This window comes from Cibotium barometz, chromosome 60, assembly GCF_041138505.1.
Source record: "Cibotium barometz isolate CiBa-2024 chromosome 60, ASM4113850v1, whole genome shotgun sequence".
Lineage (NCBI taxonomy): Eukaryota > Viridiplantae > Streptophyta > Polypodiopsida > Cyatheales > Cibotiaceae > Cibotium > Cibotium barometz.
The window spans coordinates 8,294,640-8,310,050 of record NC_141105.1 but is presented as its reverse complement, the minus strand read 5'-3'; the positions used below and the strand labels follow the sequence as shown (position 1 = coordinate 8,310,050).

General features: G+C 43.1%; 1 protein-coding gene across 2 annotated transcripts; it reads left to right on the top strand.

Moving 5' to 3' along the window:
• Window positions 1-11,575: 11,575 nt before the first annotated feature.
• Window positions 11,576-13,933, top strand: LOC147604936 (F-box protein At5g51370-like). Of its 2 annotated transcripts, XM_086794151.1 has the most exons (3): window positions 11,576-11,744; window positions 12,094-13,411; window positions 13,519-13,933. In XM_086794151.1, exons 2-3 carry the CDS (start codon window positions 12,114-12,116, stop codon window positions 13,793-13,795), a joined length of 1,575 nt encoding a protein of 524 aa, XP_086650277.1. In that variant the 5' UTR covers window positions 11,576-11,744; window positions 12,094-12,113; the 3' UTR covers window positions 13,796-13,933. The 2 variants fall into 2 exon arrangements, with proteins under 2 accessions (XP_086650277.1, XP_086650278.1); XM_086794152.1 differs by lacking the exon at window positions 11,576-11,744 and having other exon boundaries at window positions 11,973-13,411.
• Window positions 13,934-15,411: the final 1,478 nt, after the last annotated feature.

The following is a 15,411-nucleotide window of genomic DNA, read 5'->3' as shown; positions in this document are numbered from 1 at the left end:
AGCACTATGTGCATAGAGACACTTGATGGTGTCAAAATGGCAAGCTATTTTAATGGTAGTAAATTAAAAAGCTACTATGGACCACTCATTGAAGCCACCCTAAAAGCCATACATGAAAAGAAATAACAAAAAGGACCATGAGGATATGAAACAAGCCACCCAACAAGAGGCTAAAGAGCGAGGCAAGCAAAAATTCGACAAAAACAAATGATGGTCAACATGGCCCAAGTGGTCAATCTCGAAGAGGAAGAATGGGAGGTGAAGCTTGCCCGGTTGTGGTTAGGAATGACCACCCCAACAAGCTTCACCTAAAAATTAGCTCTTGTAGACATAGGGACTAATTACAATTTGATGTCTCATGAAACATGGCGTTCCCTCGGGGAACCTTCACTGAAAGATACCCCTACCACAATCACCCCCAAATCACCCCACCCCCAACTCCCACCTCGTGTCACTCTGTAGTCACCCACCTTTCAATGGAAACCCAAGGTTGTCTCTGCCACAAAGACTCCCCAAGCAACAGGGAAGCAAAAGCTTCAAAACGACACTCTAACCCCCATTCTATAGCCATCAGCCCTTACCAGTGATATACCCTCAACGTTGGCAACTCCACTTGTTATTCTCAAGCTACCTTGAAGTAATTCAAAGCCACCTCTCAAGTTTCAAGTACTACCTTCATCATTAGCCTCTGCATCACCCTAGGAATTGGATGTCCCCAGCTTGCCATCACCCAATTGGAACTGACTCCACACAATCAGTACAAAACTTGCAATGGGTTGTTGGTAGCATAGCCCAAGGGTACAAAACCTGACTTAGGGTGCCCAAAAAAGAAAAGAAAAGAAGAAGTGCCACAGCCATACCAAATATGCCAAGGCCGTACCATTTGCATCCCCCATTTGCCACCACGGCCGCACTAATTAGAACTTAAAATTTACCACGGCCATTCTGAATATGCCACGGCTGCACCAACATTCACTTAAACTACCATGGTCGTTCCAAATTTTGTTCAATTTGCCCCACGGCCGTACCAACCCCACAAATGAAGTGCCATAGCCTTTGTTCCATCATCAAAACCAACTTCCACACTCGTACCAATTACAAACCCGGTTGGTACGCCCATTCCAACAACTACCGTGCCCGTTTGCTGGGGATGCCACGCTCGTACCATTCAGGTTGCCACGACCATGTCCTTTTGGAAAAGTATATATATGGGCCCCACCCCCTCATTTCCTCATTTTTAGCTCTTAGTGTAACCAAACTCTTACTAGTTTTTCTCTCAAGCCTTTCTGTGCTCCCATCGTCTATCACCCATGGCCGACACCTCGGACTCCTCCATGGAGCTCCTCCACCACCTTACTCTCCGGAAGATGTGCCTGGTGGGGGGGACGCTTTGAGGAATATGCCCGCCACCCCACATAGCTATCACATGTGGGGGAGCCGCTCATGAAGCAGGTCAGTAGTAGCCATACTATCCATTTCCTGATGAAGAACAACCATCAAGTAGAGCACAAGCTCCTCGACTTTATAGGGCCATGTTACAGGGCAATTTGTAGTAGCAGCAGACCCTACTGTCTCGTCGCATGTCTGGAGCAGTTGGGGATCGGAGGAATTCCAACAATGGATCCATGGGGGCCGGATCTATACAACTACCTCTATTTTACTAAAACTTATGATGCCAACCTGCACACTGGTGAAGTGCTCAACAATGTGAGGGGCAGCCACACAGAGAGTACACTTAAGCGTGGACTTGATCAGAGATGCCCTATAGCTCCCCACCTAGACCAGCCTTATGTGCGGCTAACAAACTCTCCCACGTTGACCAACGGCACTTAGAGGGGTGCAACAAACAAAGATAGGGTTGAATAGGCCGAAATCAGACAGGAGGAGCTAGTCATGCCAACAAGGGCCCTGTAATTTCTTTTGACAACTAGATGAAAAGACTGCTTCAGCTCTGCTACTGTAGCATGTCCACTTTGGCCAGGGTGCTCCAAGGGCAGCCCATGAATTGGGCCGATATCTGCACAAGGAGCTCCACGCAGTTTTCTCCAATCCTCAGGGGAAGCTCGCAACCACGCTCCTCAGGAAAGTTCTCTACCATGTTGCTTGCCAAGTGGGAGGAGCTTCCCCCCCCCCCCCCCCCCCCCCCCCCCGAGTCATCTAGCTCAGTGGCCTAGATGCAATACCCGTCTCCATGCCTACCTCACCATCCTCTCCCCAACCACCACCAACAAAGTGCCACCACCCACAAAGCGCCACCACCCCCAGAACCCAAGGGCAAGGAGCCAGTTCCCCCACTGCCAAGTCAAGACCCTACACAAGAGGAGCAGGATGCTGAAGAGGTAAGCCGAAAGGCTACAGAGGAGGAGAGGCAAAAGCATGCCTTTTTTTATCAGAATCGTTTTAAAACCCCACCCCCCAGTTAGGTCATCGGATTTCCCTCCTCATTACAACAAAGCAGGGCCCTCCTCTCCTTACTCTACTCACTTCAACACGTTGGAAACTCTTCGATGGGCCAGAACATGGAGCTTTCGGTATATCTTTCACCACCCCTAGATATTCTGCAAGCTTCCCCACCCACCCACCCTCTACAAGCCACCCTTATCCAGCAGGTGTCACTTACCCTGCTTTGGCCAACCCACTGAACCAGCTGACATCATTGACCTCTCAGTTCCTGAAGGCTTGTGCCCATACCCCTACTCCTCACAAAGGACCATTGATGCTCTCCAACATCTCAACCGTAGGGGTTGGCACATAGTTGATTATGCATATCACTCCCTCCGCTGCGCGACGAACTACCCCCTTACTTTGAAACAGGCATTCTTATCCTCTACCAAAGATCCCATGTGCAGATGGAACTAATGGAAGCCACGTGCATCATCCAATTTGATGACTCACACGTGGACTTCCCAATGGATTTCACACCTAAGGACGCTGCAGAGGCGAGAGCATTTTTCAGATTGCATGGCCCAGAAGATTCTGAAGAGGAAGCTCATGGCAATGACAAATGACAGCCAAGATGGCAACGGCAACAACCAAGGAGGACTCCCACCTCCACCCCCACCACCCTCATTTCCCCCACATCAACCCGTCACCCCTAGTCCCTCTCATCCAGACACCAGCTCCCAACCACTGCCACCCCCACCCTATCTAGCACCTCAACTCTACCCCTCTTCCCCTCCCAATCATCCCCACCACTCCGTTTTCCCAACCCACCTCCCTTACCAACCCCACCCTCACCTCCCTCCCTATCCTTGAATTTAGGTATGCACACAATCCTGGCTGATTTACCTTCAACATCAGCGAAGCCTCCCACATACTTCATTTGCGCCTCACCCACGGGAGCCTCTTCATTGCATAGCCCTCCACTCTCAGCACACCAACTACACAACGCTCCCACCCACCCCTGAAGAAGGTGGAAATCCACCGTCACCACCACTCAAGCATGAAGAAGTCGACCCTCCGCTTAATCCACTCAACTGGTGGGACCCTCTTGAGATCTCCATTTTCAGCTTCTTTGGGCAGCACCATAAATGTGAGACCCCTGCCCCCTCCGCGGTTCCCCGGTGCACGGCGGCGAAAGCAGTGTCGGCCTCCCAAGCGGGGCGGGGATCCACACTCGTCGGGGCCTCGCCCGCGGATGTCCGGATGAGAGACTAGCCCAGGCAATTCCTCCGAAATCGAGCCCGGAAAAACTCCCCTTGCCCGGAAGGCATGGGCGATTCTGCCATGGAAAAATCTTGTAATGGGGGAATTACTCTAACGAGTCAAAGTCTTAACTAGTTAAATTGATATGACCAAACTTGAAGTCACATGGTTAGATCAAGAAGATACTTGCACTTGGTCCATGGAATCACTGCTTTTTTCCTCCTTTAACAAGGCACAGCCCGCCGTTGATCCCCTCCCACAGAACAAGGTCTTCTCAGGACTTAATCTAACTAACGTAACTAATCGCATCTAGTTGTTTCTGTTGAAATTTGAGCAAAATGATGAGCTATTGGTGGATCAAACACTAGAATCAACATAATTAACAAAGTGATTAGCAAGTGATTAAGACGTAATTAGTGAATAATTAGCACATAGATTAATGTAGGCATGGATACTCAAAAACCAGCAAATTCTCATTAGGGCTATGCCTCAATTTATAGAGTTTACATCAAGCATCAAATCCCATTGATTTCTCCATGATTCACTCCCAGAATATCTCCACCTTTTGCCTGATTCTCTCCACCTCTTCTCTTCTCCCTGAATATCTCCCAGAATATCTCCACACTCCTAAATTCCCTCATGCTACCCATTATTCTCTCCCAGTAGATTCTTCTCACCTTTTCACAGGTTCTTTCACAATTACATCTCCTCTTTTACAGCCTCTAACCAAGATCTTGTTCCCACACACACCCTATTCACTTGTATATTTCAACACCTCCCCTCAAGTGAATAATCCTAGCACACCTGGACCCTGTATCAAGTTTCCCTCTTACTTGATAGTCCGCGACCAGTGCCTCAAGTCCCTAAACTCCATAGTCCTTGACACTCTCTCTCTCAATGTGTCCAAGGCTACTATAAGTGCCCGCGACCTTGACTAAAGTGCTTACACATACATCTACCACTTGGCCTACATCATCGGTGGCTCAGAGGTGGTTTTACTTTGTTGGGGTAGGTTACATTGGGTTGTGGGTTCTCTCTCTCTCTCTCTCTCTCTCTCTCTCTCTCTCTCTCTCTCTCTCTCTCTCTCTCTCTCTCTCTCTCTCTCTCTCTCTCTCAGAAAAGATGATCCGACTCCACTTCCCTTGGAGCCTCCATGAAGTTTGCCGATGTCGTTCCTTCTTCACTGGGTTTGCTGTAGCAGTCTCTCGCCATGTGTCCTGGCTTTCCACATTTGTGGCAAGTGAAGGTCCTCCCTCCTACTCTGCCTCTTCCTCGTCCTCGTCCTCGAGAGAATCCTCCTCGGGTGAAGAATGCTTTTTCCTCTCCTGCTGTTGAGTCGAGCCCTTTCTTCTCTTTGCCTCTGCTCTCTTGCTCTAGTAGAGCTGCTTCTATCTCGTGTATCTTCAGTTCAGGTACATTCTTTAGTGTTGCTACAATGTTTTCATAATCTTCTTTGTCCACACTCTTCAAAAGTACAGCTAATGCTTCATCATCTTCTACCTTTTTGCCAATAGCTGCTTAATGCTTTTATATTTGTTCAAGTGTGTGATTAAAGGTTCACTTTTCTTCATGTCCAGTTTGTAGAATTGCATTAATAGATTTATCTTGGAATTTTTTGCTTGTGTACCAAATAATTTATTGAGTTCATCCCATGCATCTTTTGCCCACTGTATCCCTGTGATATGATGAATGATCTCATCATTTAAACTGAGTGCAATAAGTCCCAATGCTTTTTCATTCCTACTCTTCCACTCATTTTCTCCTCTCTCTGGGCATTCATCTCTCCCTTCAACTAATCCCCACAGATTTTTCCTCATCAGCAAATACATGGTTTTTGTTTACCATGTATAAAACTGTTCCCCATTAAATTTGGCTATTTCCTGTGCTGAATTCATGGTGATGTGAAGGGGGTCTTACCTCTTGATCCAAATTCAAGATTCAAGGGCAGTGTCTACCCTTTTTCAAGTCAATCTGGTGTTTAACAGATGATTACAATAATTTTATCAGCATAAAATCACCAGAAATTACATTAAATTAAGGGTAACCAATTTGTACGGGATGGTTGGAGTATCAAACCAACTCCGATTTGCAATGTGAAGCTTTAGGGATCTGTATCAAATACCTAATGGTTAATTTGAACCCTCAATTGCACCAAAATACAGTGATTAGCACTGATTAATCACTGATTAGCAAATTAATGCTCTGGTTTGTGTGCAGAAAACAGAGTATGCGGGGAGCCCAGATCTGGTGCCTTCCACTTCAAATGAGCTCAAATGCTTTCAAAGGCATCAATAGCAATGAGTCTAGTAGAGGATTAAGCCAAGAAACACAAGATTTGACCAAATAATGAAAGCTTAATCTCTGTTTTACCAAAGTCACCTGCAGATTTGATGAAGAGCTTGGATCTCTCTGTAAAGTGAAAAAAATTTAGAAGATTAATAAAAAGACCATAAAGTCACACTTTACCTCCTGTTTTGCTCGATTCTTTAGTCTTAGGGGAGAGGCCCCCAACCAATCAATTAGTTTAGTATGTTGATGAAGACTCCAAAGAAGGTTGAAGAGAGAGAGAATCTCCAATCTCTCCAAATTGTAGAGAATTTTTAGAGGATAATAAAAAATTATATGCTTATTTTAGAGTAATATTGGCATGGTCTAGTTCACAGATGAGAATACAAAAGAATAAGGGTCTATTTATAGATGAGGGAGGCCACTAACTGAGTCCAACTAACTGATGAGGGAGGCCACTAACTGAGTCCAACTAAGTTCTAGAATTTTCCAGCTTCAGTCAAGATTTGGACCAGTTTGGCTCCCTTTTTGATTTGGTTTGATCCAAGAGAGAGGAGAGATAAAAATATCTTAATATTTTTGAGTTTAAAACTCCTTCACATGTGTGAAATAGGCGCATCCTTGAAGGCTCCCCCTTTCCTTACCAAGGTGTCAAAAATGAATAATTACTCTAAAATATCTCTTTTTTTTAGTAATATTTCATAATTTTTAACTAATAAATCTTGTACTCAGTCAACTCTTCATCTTATGTGGGCATTTACTCATTTTTGGGTATTTTTTTTATTCATTGGATTTATCTCATCCCAACACTTGGATTAATCTTATTGGTCCATAGGAACCTTAATTGGACCATAATCCGAAAATTTCCAAAAATCTTGACCCTTAGGCTAAGATCTTTTAAATCATTGTTGATTCCAATTGCACCTTGGAAATTTTATTTTGATTTTCTATTTCAGAGAAACATATTTTTAATATTTGTAGAATTTATATATCCAAAAATATCTCTACCACTCTCTAGAAATTTTTATCTCACTAGGCAACAAAAACAAGGAAAATAATATTTTCTTGTATTCAAAAACAGGGAATGATTACAGGGCATTGAGGTAAAGGCTTATTTATTATTCAGGCTGAGGAGGAATCATATGATAAACTCCAAATCTCCATGGGCATAATCTCTCTCCAAATGCAATACTAATGACAATGAGTGTGCTAATTTTTTTTTTCATAATAAACTCCAAATCTCCATGGGCATAATCTCTCTCCAAATGCAATACTAATGACAATGAGTGTGCTAATTTTTTTTTCATAATAAACTGAAAATAATGCTTAATCAAATGAACACATAACCAAGAAATCTATACATAAATATTCACCATGACCAAGAGCCCACCCAAGCTATGATACCATGTTAAACAATCCTAAAATGGGATTGATCATGGTGATACACATAGATTAAGCAACATAATTAAGGTGGATTATACCACACTAAAAATTCCATGAGAGAGAGAGATTGCACACTCAACACAAGTTCTATTGCACTATGACTGCATGCTTATTATGCAAGCTGAAAATTTATAGCTCTTGTGTTTGGAAGATAATGGAGTTCTTTCCTCCTCTCTGAGCAAGTTTGATACTTGGCCACATGGATTATTGAATTGGGATGCTTGTGGTGGACAGCTTGTATGCAAGAATGGAAACTCCTTTTCACTTTACGGATGGTGTTTTCTTGCAAATTTTGAGAATAAGGATGCACCTATGTCATGCGGTGTTGATTCATGTGTGGATCTTAAGCATGAAGAGATGATGATGCTTCCTATGATTTTAGAAGAGACATATAATCCTAAATTGGAAAAGGCAAGTGATTATGACATGGATTATTTTGATGCCTATACCACTTGGAAAGATGATGGATTGGAAATCAATTGCATAAAGGAAGCTATGTCATATGAAAGCTTCTCTTTTGTTGATGTTATGGACTTATGCTCGTATTGGTTATGCATGGGCATAAACTTCTACATAGAGCAATGGGAAGTAGCATCTATATACTCTCATTCATCGTCGCATGATCGTGAAGCTTTCTATTTTGGAGATTTGGAGCCACATGGGGATTTCCAAAGATCATTACTCATGAAGGATGCATTTTTCGTGGATATTTGGGATGCTCATATGGAAGTATTTTATTTTGATGGGCCGGATTTTGATCATACATGTCATTTGATGGATTATCCACTTGGTGATATGCTTTTTGGGGAGATATTTCCCTACTATGTTTTTGTGGATCATCATGTTGACATGCCTTATGATCCGGAAGGACTCCTATGGGTAGATGATGCAGTTTTGAAGCTCACATGGATACTCATGGATTGTACGGTTATGCGTGGGCATGATGTTTTGCATTCGGGGGACCATGATCTTATTCTTCCATGTGATGTTGGTATGGTTATCCACATGAGGCATACTTGGGATCCAGGGGGCATTTATGAGATTTTACCATGTCTCATTCCATATGGTCCGAGTACTCTATTGGTTTTCATGATAATGGACATATGGATCACATTACCATTTGATCCGGGAGGCTACATCATTCTTGGATCACTCTTGTCATGGTGGCGGTGCCTTACTTGGGAGATGCTTATGCCTTGGCGAGCATGTTTGGCCATGGCATTATTGAGGCTACTTGGCAATCAATGGAGTATGTACAACAACATGGTTTGCTTGATGGAAGTATTCCTTGACCAAGTGGCATGTTTAGCATGTGGAGAATGGGCATTACATGAGGATTACATATGCTGTAATTTCTGGACAGCTTTGGTTGGATCCATTGTTGAGACCATTATTCTACTTCAATACACTTGGAAGATCATTATTCTACTTCAATACACTTGGAAGATCATTATGGTATAAGGCAAAGATGTGGGATTCATTTGGTTGAGGTTATGCATCAATTTCAACCCATTTTATGGAGATTTCATGAAGTATTTTCAATGGATCTTCACCGACAACAAGGCTACCACATAACAGTCTCACATGATTGCATTGGAGAAGGAGTTTGCGGGCTTCACTACATTTGGGTTTCTTATTACAAATGTACTTCAAGAGCATTTTTTGAAAGCCTCTTTACTTCTGAAAGGTTTAAATTGCGGCCATACTTGAAGTGTAAATATCTTGTATGATTTTGAGGACAAAATCTTGGGGAAGGGATGGTTTGTCATGAACCTATAGCATACATGTAAATGGGCCCATGGGTAAAACACTATAAATAGGGCCGTGGGCACATGGATAGGACCTTTTGTCATTTTACTAATCTTGGACATTCCATTGTACCTTTGGCTCCTACTATGGAGATGTCCATCTATGGTCAAGGCTCATGGCTAGCTTTCAAGCCATCCTCTTAGTGAGAGGTTAACACTTAGGCCATTGTGTATCTTTCTCTTTGCTACATACACATATGGATTCTCTCTCTTGTTCATCTTTGGCTATGATGCTTGGAAATGCTAATTTCATGTGTAATGGATGCTATAATTCATCTTTCATGTGTTTGATTTCATCTTTAACTCTAGATCCATTCCAAGAATAATTTGTGTTGTGCATTCAGTAACCCCTATGATTTATGGAGGGTTAGTTAAGCAAGTTTTAATGTAAATCATACTAATAAGCATAGTTATCAATTCCAAGGAAATTTTTTACTACTTGTGTTGCTAGTTTTCCCTTTTAGAAGAAAAAACTTTATCAACTTGCTTTGAGATGTAGAAACTATGCCTAACAATAAAATAGGCCCATAAAAATGTGAAGAAAAGTAGTTAGAAATTAAGATGCATGGTTGGGTTATTATATGCACTTGAAAACTTGTTTGCTTCATAGTAGTGAAGTCTTAGAGTTGGATAGGACGTGATAATCTTTGCTCCTCATACTCAAATGAGCACAAGTTCCACAACATTTGTTGTGTTAGTTTCTCAATTCAAAGCACTTTTTAGTTTTAGATACATTCTTGAATAAGCACGTTTGTGAAATGTGCTTATATAAATCCACTAATCAAACGAGCCCATTCTTATATATAGAGGCAATGAATTGTCACTCGTACTTAAACCAAGCTCAAGCTACAAATTCATCTTGGCCACTTATGATCCCAAATCCCTAAGCTAAGCATATAATTGGGTAAAAGGGAATGGGCCATGTTGTCCAATTTGATTGTGCTCACTCGATCAAGGGTATTGATGACCACTGTGTTGTGCTTTTACCTTTTTGGTTTTGTTTAAAGCTATATTAATAATACCAAAACATTGATTAAACTTTGCAACATTATGTTTTACTAAACTCCATCAACTTTTTTTTAGGATGTAGAAATTCTCCCTAAGAATAAACTAAGCCAATAAAAATGTGAAGAAAAGTTACAAGAAACCAAGATGAATGGTTGGATTGTTATATTTGTTTGAGAAGACAATCTTGAACCATTACCGGAGTTAGACATCATGTTCGCTTTGGTTCCTTTACTCGCATGTGCACAAGTTCCACAAAACTTCTTATAGTTCATGAATTCAAAGCAATTTTAAGTTTTAGATAAATTCTTGAAAAAGCGTATTTGTGAGACTACTATGCTTGTATGAATCCATAGTCATATGAGCCCATCTCTATGTTTAGAGGCAATTTAAATTCTTGAGTAAGCATATTTGTGAAAGACTAATATGCTTGTATGAATCCATAGTCATATGAGCCCATCTCTATGTTTTAGAGGCAATTTATAACTCATATGTACTCATAAATGAGCTCATGCTTACCTTCTGCATATCAGATGACTTCATCTTGGCTGCTTATGATCTCAAATTCCTAAGGTAAGTATATAATTAGGTGAGACACGCTTGAAGAGATGTCCATGCACGTGTAAAACTCTTCCCCTATTCATTAAAGGCATCTATGAGTATGTAGTCCTATGTGGCTCATCCAAGATGACCAAACCTTGGGCCTTTGTTAGGGGCTCATAATCATATGTTAATTAGTAAATAGGGCCTCCTTGTCATGAGGGATTTTCATGCAATCTTACTTATCGTGCTCCTTGCTTGTTTCATTGGTAAGTGGTATCATGTAACCCCCTTAGGTTGGTTACACATAGAGTCCCTGCTTGTGGGAGGTGCCAATCATGATCGCCCATTAAACAACCTTGCTTGTACCCTACACATAAAGATCATAGATTGTGAGCGGGCAAAATGTGTGGAAGCATTTGTGGCGTGTTAGGAACTGTTCCCATGCCAAGTGGGAAGAGGAGAAAATTGAGTTGGAAAAGAAAGTAGGGAAAGAGCAAAAAATGACATGTCAACTCGAGCAGAAAGTCGCCTCTTGGCTATAGCATAGCGATAGTGTGCGCACCTCCCCTTGTGGAGGTGTTGGGTTCCAATCTACCCACACCCATAGTGGATTGTGATGGCGCGAAATTGAAGTATCCACTCTCACACAAACAAAAGTGACATTCCAAAAGCTGAAATAATGGATATGCGTGAGAACAACTCCTTAACTATATCAATTGGGATGAGGAGACGAGCCTGGGACAGCTTGGTGAAAACCGTGCTAGGTAGGTCACAAAAAGATGGAGACAAGCTCAAAAAGGCATGCACACATGATGACGAGATGAGGGCGCCGGTGGTCACGATACACGAGAGAGAGAGAGAGAGAGAGAGAGAGAGAGAGAATGCGTGTGTGTGTGTGTGTGTGAGAGCAGAGAAGAGAGCAGCCTGTTTCCTTACCTTTTGCGATTACCTATCTGATACGATATGGAAGAGGGGTCCAGGTGACGAGCAAACTATCTATTGTCCTATTCACAGGTATGTGCTTCTTCTTCCTCGAACATTGCCGTTGGTTTCTTCACGGTCGCTTTGAACCCATCAAACTTCCATGAAGAAGAGAAAAGCCAAACTCATATGGTTTTTGCTTGTTGGGTTTTCCACCGAAAGCGTTCTGAACTTGGTTTATGTCGATGGGCAGTCGGCTAAGGCTTCTGTTCTAAATTAGGGGTTTTTCCCTGCCTTTTTGCACTCTGTGGGTAGTTTCGTTTAGCCCCCCCCCCCCCCCCCCCCCCCCCCCGGTCTTGTAGTTGTCAGGCGATCCAATTCTGATTCAATTTAGGGTTTTCTCCCTCGTCTCAGTAGCTGCCTGCCCACCGTCGTTGTGTAGGACATGCTCTGCAGCGAAGGATGCCGCTGAAAGCAGGTCGCGGGAAAGGTCTGGGCAACAAGATTGATCCCAGCAAGGGTTCCGCTGCTGCTGCCACAGCGGCTGCTGACATAACAGCAAGCCTTAGTGATGAGCTCCTGCTCCGTGTTCTCAGTCGCTTGCCGGAAAACGCCAACCCTTGCTCTTTGGTCTGTAAGCGATGGCTTCGTCTGCAGGGCATGCAAAAAACAACCCTCAGGCTCAAAGAATGGAGTTTTCTAGAGAGTGGGCACATGGTGAGCAGATTTCCCAACCTCACCGATGTGGATTTGTCAGGGGCATGGCTCACATCACCCACCCAGCAGTCTAGCATCCTCTTCACCCATCATTTCATCACCATCCGTCTTGGGACCCATGCGTATGATCCTTCCTCCATTGAGCGATTCATTGAAGAGCAGCAGTTGCCACCGTCCTCTCTCGACCGAGGTCTCAAGGTCTTGGCAGATGGCTGCCCGGGCCTGCAACGCCTTTGCTTGATTGATGTCCGAAGACCCACCTACAATCCGTTATCTTTTAGGAGGCGAGAGGCAGCTAAGGCTGAAGAGAAAGTGAGCCAGAACGATGATGCAGCACATACCAAGCCTCTTACTTCAGAGTCGACCCCAGAGGTAGCTACTAGGGACAGTGGCGGCCATGCTCTCAAAGAGGGAGATCAGGGTGTAAAAAAGTCCCTGCAACCATTTAAGACAGACCCTTCTCCCGATGGGGGTCTTGCCTATCTTGCAAAAAAGTGCCCTACTTTGCAAGAGCTAGTGCTGAATCAATGCACAGACGACTCCCTATATGCCATCTCCGCGTGCCAGAACTTGCAAATTTTGCGACTCGTGGGCACTGTGAGCGGGTTCTACCACTGCACTTTCACTGACATTGGCCTCACCATCTTGGCCAAGGGATGCAGCCGTCTTGTAAAGCTAGAGCTGAGCGGTTGCGAGGCTAGTTATGATGGGATTGCAGCAATTGGGCAATGTTGTTTCATGTTGGAAGAGCTCACTCTCTCAAATCAAGGGTTTTATGAAGGTTGGATAGCAGCCTTGTTTTACTGTAGCTGCTTAAAGACACTCCGGCTAGAGAGTTGTAAACAGATCGATCCCATCCCAGGACCCACCGAGCACCTACGGCACTGCGCTGCACTTCAGCGGATGGAACTGGTGCGATGCAATCTTAGAGACAAGGCAGGGTTCTCTGCCTTAATGTTTGTGGCCACAACTGTGAAAGAGCTCTGTTTTCAAGATTGCTGGGGTCTGGATGATGAGACCTTCAGATTGGCTGAAATCTGCAGGTATACTCTCAAGGTTTGATACTGCTATTATGTTTATTTTGATTCAAGCATGTAGAATGCAGTCACCATGTCAACAAGCTTACTGCTTCTGGCTTTTTCTTTTCCAGGCACGTAAGACTTCTGTCACTAGAGGGTTGTGCGCTTCTGACTACAGGAGGGCTGGAGGCATTAGTAGTGAACTGGAAGGATCTTCACACTCTTCAAGTTGTGTACTGCAATAATATCAAAGACTCAGAAATTAGCCCTGCATTAGCACTCACATTCTCCACTCTCAAAGAGTTGAAATGGCGGCCTGACACAAAGTCCCTTCTTGCAGATAGTTTAGCTGGAACTGGTGTGGGCCAGATAGGGGGCAAGTTTTTCAAAAGGGGAGGACCTAGCTAGATTCATTTGGTGGTGTGGCCAGATGCATTCTTTTTCATTTTACTTTTAGTTTTGCACATGATCTTACATAGATGCCTCGTCTCACGAGTCATCAGTTGTACAGTTAATTTTTTCAATTATTCATTTCCTTGGATCAAATATAGGTTTAGATGAGTTTTGGTGTAAAGCTATTGGGTTCCATGCCTTGGTAATTGCTGTTGAGTGGGTGTAACAGCACTGTGCCATCTAAGTATCTTTGGCATGTTAAAAGTGGTTAGGTCCTATGCTTTGAGTGTGCCAATAATTACCTTCTGGAATGTGCATTGCATGAAAATTTGAAAAAACATTTCTACAAATTTTTGTAGGTCATGAAAAGCCGTCTTTCTGAAATGTACACTCCCTGAATTTGATTTGGTGTATGTCACCACATGACCATCAAAACCATGAGGAGCTGGAGGCCACCTAAGGCTGGCCACTCTCCTTACATCAGCGCACAGGTCTTTCTCTGATTCATTCATGGAAATCTACAAAAAGTTGGGAGTATCTGTATCAATAGTACATGTGTAGGTACCTTTGCTGGTGGATGGTACATGTTGGGGTACCTTTTGCTGGTGGCAAAACTGCTGCATAATATTTGTGCACTACCTGGCTCGAAAAACCAAAAAAAAAAGTATGTGGACTCCTCACGAGTTTGCTACTGGTGAGCAATCTAGGTTTTGGCATGCTTGTTTTGGATGTGTTTTTCATGCTTGTTTTTAATTTTTAATTTTAATTTTTGCTAGAGATCAGAGGGAACAGTGAAAATATGTGCCACTAGGGTTGGTTTGAACCCAATACCTCTAGTTTGGGAGGTATGGGTGGTTGGGCTGGGCTATATAGTTTAGCCTTTGTAATGGAGGAATGTCTTGAATAATCTTAGTTTTTTATTTCTATTATACATCAAATTAAAACGATGCTGCCTAGTAGAAGTGGATGAAGTTCCTAAAAACCTATAGTTACCTATTGAATGTCCGGAACACGAAAAAAGCTCAATCTCAAGAATAGCCTAGGAAAAACGTCAATCTCAAGGATAGCCTCTTTGGATATCCTTGAGATTGAGCTCAGCATGTAGATACTTTTGCATAATGTGGTGGTGTATGTGACACTTTGTATAGCATGTGGCTAGATGGGAGTATTTGAGAGGGAGGTTTGGATGGGCAGGGATAGATTTGGAGTGTCCGGAGCTTTGGGGGTAGGTTTGCCAAAATGGTAGTTATATTATAGATTTGGAAGAAGGTTAGGTGTTGACTTTGAAATTGGCTTGGGGGGATTTTGCTTTTTTTGACAGATTTTGCTTGCAAAAAATAGGACTGAGTTGTATGTTAGGGGGTTGTGATGGGTTGATGTTGCTTGCTTTGTTTACAATGTAAGATGTTCTCTATTTTAGTGTGTACTCCAAACAAACTACGGAGATTAACCTTGAGAACCCGATCATGGAGGAGTTGAGAAAGAGGGCTGAAGCTGACAAAAATGATAAGTCATCAATGACGGGCGGAAAACCGCTTTGATGTAATAGAGATCATGGAGTTTAGATCTATTTTCATTGCACCATTGCTTTGCGTGACATCCTTAGTTTCAAAGTCTACCTAGATCCTCAT